Source organism: Pteropus alecto, unplaced genomic scaffold, assembly GCF_000325575.1.
Source record: "Pteropus alecto unplaced genomic scaffold, ASM32557v1 scaffold414, whole genome shotgun sequence".
Classification (NCBI taxonomy): Eukaryota; Metazoa; Chordata; class Mammalia; order Chiroptera; family Pteropodidae; genus Pteropus; species Pteropus alecto.
In genome coordinates, this window is record NW_006435781.1 from 1813995 (window position 1) to 1822110 (window position 8116).

The 8116-nt window shown below is 35.6% G+C and overlaps 1 protein-coding gene across 1 annotated transcript in view; it reads left to right on the forward strand.

The window, feature by feature from the left end:
* Positions 1–8116, forward strand: part of DMD (dystrophin) — a 1580480-nt gene that overhangs the window by 1378237 nt on the left and 194127 nt on the right. Inside the window, exon 61 of the mRNA XM_006911463.3 lies at positions 4122–4182. Within this exon, the coding sequence (XP_006911525.1) occupies positions 4122–4182 (61 nt within the window). The remainder of the gene's footprint in view (positions 1–4121; positions 4183–8116) is intronic.

Consider the following 8116-nt stretch of genomic DNA (forward strand, 5'->3'; position numbering starts at 1 on the left):
CTTCTGGATCAGTCATTCTCAGTGGGAGCAATATTGCCCCCAAGGGGGCAAAAATTGTTTCCTAGGGGACAAAAAAAATCTTACTTTTTATGTATAACACAGATACATAAAATACATAAACAGATATACAGTATTGTCTGTGGTATTAAAATTTCAATGGGGGGGCAAGTAGGTAGATTAGGAAAAAATATCTATAAAGATACCTGAGGGTAGGGGCTGGGGCGGGGGATAGTGAGAAAGAGGCCATTGCTGTATAGTAAATTCCCTTGATACGATGTGTCCATAAAACCATTACTGGAATTTGCATACTTCTGAGGAGCTAGGTGCCAGTAGCTCATCAATCTTCCCTAATACCTTTTTCTTAACCCCGTAGGTATGGCTTCTCTTTTGTCTCCAATGAATGCTATGTTATTTATTTTTATAATCTACCTCAACTTTTGGAGGACCCAACTATGCTATAAAACTCCAAATTTACCAAATATAAGAAAAGTAGAAAGATTAATGAGTCTTTGTGGGGTCTGAATTCCAGAGAGTGCTCTTTAGGCACAGTTTGAATAACATTAGCATTCTTTTTAATTTTCTGGCTTGGCCCCTGTGTCAATTAAAATACGGCTTAACGCCGGGGTGCATCACTTGGCACATTCTGTTCATCATGCATTAAAAAATAGTTGAAATAAGAGCTTCTAAACAAAGTGTGGCCTGTGTTTGTGATTTCCAAAACCACCTTGGGCACAGTATTGAATCCTGTCACCTCGAGAGAAGAAAAGCATTTGAAAGTAGAATTGCTAGCCTTTCTTGCTCTTAATAACGAACTGCAAGGAGAAATTCAGAGTTTGGTTTTGGAATACATAAACTCATGTGTAGTTTGCTATTTAAATTCAGTAGGCAATACCCCCATAGTGCTGATGCCATATGCTAATCTGAATCACAAACCTACATTGGAATTACACGTAGTGGCTATAGAAACATCTGTATAAGAAAATATGAAAGGACAGCACAGTCTCATATAAAAACTATTTGCCAATAAATCTGCTTTTGATGGGCTACTAAAAATGGACGCACCAGACATAAAAAATGTGTGCACCTATTATGTAGGCTAGCTTTGTGAAGGATGGCAAGCTTCCACTGGTACATGAGATAAGAAATGGCATGTTGTTGGCGTCGGCACTCCTGCGAGAAATGAAATGATAATTCTGAGACACACTTATGAGAGTTACCATATATTTGATCAATTTTAAATATATGCAAGACCAGATTTATCTGGCCGCCCCAAACAGAATTGCCGACAATTCTTTAACAATATCTTAAGAAGGCACACTGAATCCAATCACACAGAACCATCATCTGATTGGGTGTTATTTCTAAAGCGAGTAGTTCCAGTGTGTGTGATGAGAAATGGGGGAAGACCACTGTTTGTTATTTTCCTTTTTTTTTTTTTTGCACCAAGACATTTTTTAGCACAAAATTTCAGGGTTTCAAATGATGACTGCAAAGCAGTTACTTAGGTGCATTTATAAACTGTGAGTCAAAGGGCAAAAAACATCTTTCAGCACAAAAAAATTCACTGAATCTCACCATTGGATCCATCTGATAGCTACACATAGGCAAAAGACTTTTTTTTAATTAACCATTTTATGTACAATTTATATACTCTATAAAAAATTGAGAACTCCAATTATAAAAGCTGAAAATTTCATTTTGATTTGGAACTTAGAATATTCTTTTTAAATCTTTTCAACTATTTAGTTCAAGCATATTCTGATTACTGGCATGTTATGGAATTTTTTTTTCCTTTTAATATTTAACAATGCAAAGTCAACAATAGGTACTCAGTGTAGATCTAGTCATTAGCTCAGCTGGGTACCACTGCTTTTCCTCAGTCTCTTGCTGGATTTTCTGCTTTAATGTTCCTCCTTTCAAGCAGAGAGCCCCTGAGGCAGGCCAGACAGCCAATACACTCTCCAGCGCACATCTCTCTGAGAGAGGCCTAGGAATAAAGTAGGAAATCCGAAATGACTCTTCTGCTACCAGAAAACGTACCCAGCATTCTCCAAGTCAAAAAGATTTTCTGGACTATTAGAATAATAAAGGACTGGAAAAGGATAATGAGAGGAACTGTGAGACCCAGCCTGTAGAGATCTTGAAGAAAAGAATAGCTGTTATTTTCTCAGATGAGGCATTCATAGGCTTGACAGTACCCCCAATGGAGGCTGGCCCAAAGGCTCTCTGGAGTTCTTTTCTTCTTCTTATGATCCTATGATTTTTTTTTTTTTTTGCTTTTTTAAAAATTGAAGTATAACTGACATACAACATTGTATTCGCTTCAGGTGTACAACAATGATTCAATATTTGTATATATTGCGAAATGATCACCACTATAAGTCTAGTTAATATCGTCACCATTCTGATGCTGTGATTTTCAGAAGAGAGTGCACTGAGCAGCCAGGACCTATGATTTCTGGCTCTCCATCATGTTTCCTGCTAGAGAGAGCTTGGGTTTTTAGGTTAGTCCATCAGACTCTGCCCAAGTAGGTCACGGAGTCCAGCCTAAGTTCTCAACTCTGGTCTTACTTACTCTGTGAACTAATCTGAGCAAAAGAACTGAAAAGAAGAAAAACGGACAAGGGAAGAGTCAGGCAGAGAATGAGAAAGACAGAGGGGAGAGGAATAGAAAAAGAAGGACAAAGAGATTTAAGTCAAGGGACTACCTCAAAACAGCAGATAAATGTCTTTTTTTCACCATATTAAAGATCTGTCTGCCAAAATGAAAAGGAATAATTAGCAACTAAATTCAAACCCATGTTCTATATCTTTTAAATGTCATATTGCCAAGGTACAAAGCAGCATGTCTGGTTGAAGGTTGCGTGATTCTCTCCATTACTCTATATGAAACAAAGAGTCTGTCGTTTCATTACCCTTAAATTGTCTGGCAGTGGGTAAAGTTAACTTTTATCAGAAGCTGTTCTTTCATATTATACAGTGTAGTGAAGGATATATTAGCTTTGACGTTTTGTTACATCTCAATACACTGTGGAGTGAATTTACTGTGAGACTAATTTAGAAGGGAGCTTTTCATAGGAGGAAATAATGATCAGCATCAGCTGTGCTTCAAATTATAAGCAGGATGAAAGTTCAGGGGGAAAATAGACATACACATAAAATTGCTAGATGTTAATAAGAATGCTTCTTATATTCCTGGTCGTATTCTATGTCTCTTAGAACTCTAGTTTCTTAAAACACTATTCAGAAGGAAGATTTTATTGTTGATGAAATGTTATAATACCTCCCAACATAATTATTTTGTCTTAAAGAAAGAAAAAAAAACTATCAGATTAAACAGTATATAAAAGGTATTTTTCAGGTTCTGCTTTGGGAAAGAAAAAAACCCCTACAATTTAAGCATTTAAAACACAGTTTAAAGATGATTGATTTGACTAATGCACAATAAAGTCATCACAAAGTGAATTCCCCGTACATGAAATTTAATTTCACCTATAGGATTCATCACTCATCACAAAAGTTTTATTATTCTCTGGTATCAGATGCCATTCTCTCACTTTTGGTTCTTTTCTAATAAGATCGTGCTGGTCAGCTGACATTTCAAGGCATCAATTAAACATGTATAATAGGTAAATAAAATCGGTAACAGCTAAATAGAGAGAAACACAAACATATCAGAGTGATAAGTGTAGTACTTTCTCTTCAATTACTTGGAATGTAAATATATCGCAGAGGGATGTTTCAGCTGCTAAACTAATAAAACCCAGTCAGTCAAATAGTAAAAGATATCAGAAGCAGCAACATGAACTATTATAAGACAAGCACCCAATGGAGACACATAAGAGAAAACCTATCAGTTTACTCATTTACTTCCTTATCTGTTCTATAGGTATAGCAGTAGAATATTTTTTTTTCTTTGCATCTGTCTTTGTACCTGAATGAGTTCAATTTCACTAAGATTAGTACAGAAACTTCAGAACAGCCAGTTAATCCATCCTGTCTTCATGGGCAACTGAGTAAATAGACTGATATCAGTGTAAAATTGTAATTCTGGAGATTAATATTGTCTTTCCTGTTTGCGGTGAGCTTGACCTCCTTGCCTTTTTTTTTTTCCTTTTCAGCTTCTGTCCAGGGTCCCTGGGAGAGAGCCATTTCGCCAAACAAAGTGCCCTACTATATCAAGTAAGTTGGAAACATCACATTCTTTAAAGAGCATTTATTGTGGCTAATCTGTATATTCACAAATGAATTTATTTTTAAAATGTGACATTAGCCTGGCCTGCAATACATAGCTCTTTCTCCCCCGAGGAAGCTTGGATAATCACCTCATGCTTAAATTACCACTGAAAATTTGCTGATGCAATAGGGAGCTGCCTTTAGGAAAAATCCATTTAATGCAGCATATATGTTATGTTTTGTGATTGGAGGTGGTGTAGATTTTTCATACTAGAACAAAAAGCTGCAGATAATATTACTGGTAGTGAAAGTGAATATTTACAAGAACAACTTATTATATTGAGGGGTTTCCTCGCATTTTTTATTCAGACAAAGATAAAAGATTTCTGCAGCTATATGTATACAAACTGTTTTAGGTGAATAAATACTTCGTGAACCCAAAAAGCAGTCAGCAGCAGTCCTGGATTTGTGGAGCTGAGGTATTCATTCTCAATATATAGCACTCAGCATTTTTCACATAACAACAGAATGATACTGTTTTCTGGAGCCATTCGTGCCAGTCAAAAGAATACAGGTACTTAGAAGCACCTTCTGCAGGATGTTGCATGAAATACAAATTATGATACATTGGGTCGACATGGAAGAGAGAGAGGAGAGACAATGTTGAGTTATTATTATACTTTAACAGTTTCTCATCAATTATGGGAGTCCAACTTAAATTAAACTTTGAATCACCTACCTCAACAACAATCGAAATTAATCAGATTCATTAAATAGTCTTCAATACCAACTAAAGTCTTCGAACTTGCTTCTGCCACGAGTCTGACTAAAAATTGTTAAATGTTTGTCTATTTTTCCGGCCTGCCATCTTTTATCAAGTCTGTTTTTATTCTTCCGCTACCCATCAATTCTTCATAATTCAGTTCTAAAGCAATAACAGCAGTCCTAGGTCTTCATTACTACGGTTCTCAAGAAATTTGATTTCATGCCTCATTTTTGTTAACTCAGAGGAATAGGGGTGAGGAGACTCTTTTAGCTCTTCAAGGAGAGACACATCCTTTAAAAAAGGTTTGTCATAAATTTTTCCAGACGAGGTATCTCTTAATTTAAAAAAGTCTCCCTTAATATACTTTGATCCTGCTTTTTGATTTTCTTATTTTTAATTTTTATTTTATTTTTGTTATATATTATTAACTTAGTCACTCTATGTATTTTAAATATCCATTTCAAATCACCTGTTTCATTAAATAATATACTGACTTAGACACGCACTGTATTGTTTACATCCTCTCTATATTTTATGGAAGTATTTTATTCGAACTCTCTCCAGTCATCTTCTACATTAATGTCTCCATCGTGACAAATTTTTCTTTCTGATTAAGATGTTCGAGATCAACTACTTCTCAACTCATTTATAAAGCTCTCACTTTATTCAGTCTTTATGAGCTGAAATAAAGACTTTTGAGGTCAAGGTTTTAGGACCACCTGAGAATCCAAGACATCTTTAAGCCATTATTCTCCAAATCATTACTCATTTGAGGTTCATTAATAATGTTCTCCTGGACATTCCTAAGTCCCCTTCCCCTCCCCAGTCCCACTGTCCTTTGCTCAAATCCTTAAATATTTGTCTTGTCCTTTGCTCAAATCCTTAAGTATTTGTCTTCTCCTCCCTGATGTTACACCTACTACGAAAGATCCCAGTACTTTGTTGTGGGGAAGAGAAAATGAATTCGGACCAAAAAGTAAAGAGGATGCCAATTCCAAGAAAGCCGTAATCCCCCATGTAAATTAATCTCTTGCTCTTCCTCGTGGAATCAGAGGGCAGCTACTCTCTACTCGTCCTCCTATTTGTCCAGGGCTCCTTCACCAACTCGAAGATCATGGTAGCGGTATTGGTAAGGGCACAGATCTGGGAATAAGAAAATTTGATTCCTAGTCCTGGCTCTGTTATTAGTTGATCGTATGGCCTCAAGCAAGTCATTTTAACCTATACGAACCTTGGTTTCTCATTGGTAAAATAAAGGAGTTTGACGAGATGAAATCTAAGGTCCTTTTTAGCTGGAAGAATCAATGAGTGTGACTCATTCCACAGTCTTATCCAAATTCAAAAACTTAAGACCTCAGCTTTTTTCAAGAAGTTTACCTTTATTTTTTAAATTCTTTAATTATTAACATAATACAAATTCTTAGTTTAAAAAAAAAAACAGGAATTCTATTTTGCCACTGTTTAATTAGCTTCAGATATGCCCTCTCAACCCTTTTCAGTTTCTTCAGGCACCTATTCAAAGAGCTCAAATCTTGGTGTATAATTTAGGACTATTATTCTTCCTAGTTTAATGCTATGAGACATAAAACAATAGACAGGAAAAATTAAGTAGATAGGTGAATATAGAGACCTTAAAAGCCTCTGAGGTGATCAGTTCCTTGGAATGAGGAATTACATAATTAATCAAAGATATCTCTGAAACTTTATGGAGATTAATTCTGTCTGTAATTATAATCTTTGAAAATAAGGATTATATAATTTCTCAAACATACATCTAAAATATTAAGCTGTAATATACGGAGAACACATGTTCAGAAAATATACATCGAACAGATTATTAATGTCATTGAGATTTATTATTCCATATTACTGTTGTCTAAGATATTCTGTTTATAGCACATTACTTTGATGTACAAGGTTCAGTGGACTTCACGCACTGGCAAATGCCATTCATAATTTGAGATGTCTTGTTGGTCCACAAATAACAATAACGATAAATTTATAATGACATTATTTCAACCAGCCCCCATTTTTCGTCTTATCAGTCTTGCCTTATACTCAAGAATTTTTACCACACATTTCCAGCTGCAAAGCCAGATGTCTTCTCTGGATATATATTTTTTAATGCTTTATAATTTTCTCCTTTTCATTGCTGGGATAAACTGATCAACTAAGTAACAAGAGGTTCCTACACCACTAGCACAGCTCCAGTTAATTTTTGAGTTATGCACTCATCCTTAAGGTTGTAAATCATTAATATCTTCTGCTCTGGATGACAAATCAGGCAGTGTTTATGCCTGCGTTATGACACCAGCTATTCATATGATGCTAAGAACCTTGATTTTGATACTTTAAACTACATGTTTGTCTAGTTTATTAGTTCATAGCATACATCATTGTTACAGTTTCATATTCCCTCTCCCTTGGGGCTCTCCTATTCCTGCCAGCATCTCTTTCAGGTTATTTGATTACAGCTTTCATTGCCACTGAAAAAATAATCACCAACAATGTTCAACCTGTTACAACTGCCTTTTCCACTCTCTGCCATTTTGTAGTTTTTTGGCCTACTGTCAAACTCATGAAAATTTCAATATAATAGCCTTTAACCAGCTGCTGCATATTCTGTTAGGAGTTCTTTCACCTTTTTATGTTGCATATGCCCATATGGGTAAACCAAATGGAACCAAGAGCTAGGACTCTACTGCTTTCTTAATCAGTTCAAAAATTATTCTCCTATATTCTGAACTGTCAAAAGAATTAAGAAATCCTAAACTTGCATGCAGTCTGTTCCTGCATAGATGACATAATAAGAGCATAAGAAATAGCACACTAGGTTAGAGCAACAGGGCAACTAGCCCAGAAAACTCTGTCTCAGATGCAGGCGCCAATGACTGTTTCATCAGTTAACCTAGTAATTTTCATTTTAAAAAAGTAGGATGCCTTATAAACAAGATGGCATTGAGTATATCCAATGGTTTCTTAAACTTTTCCCATTCTCCACTTAGTCCTTGTCTTAGGTATATAAGTTCTATACATTTACTGATTTCTTTATAAATACATGCAGGTATATTTCAGTTCTTCTTCAGTCTACATCCTTTAAACTCAAGGGATGATCCCAATGAAGTGCTATGGAATTCAGGCCGTACACCTGAAACTAATATAGTACTGTGTGCC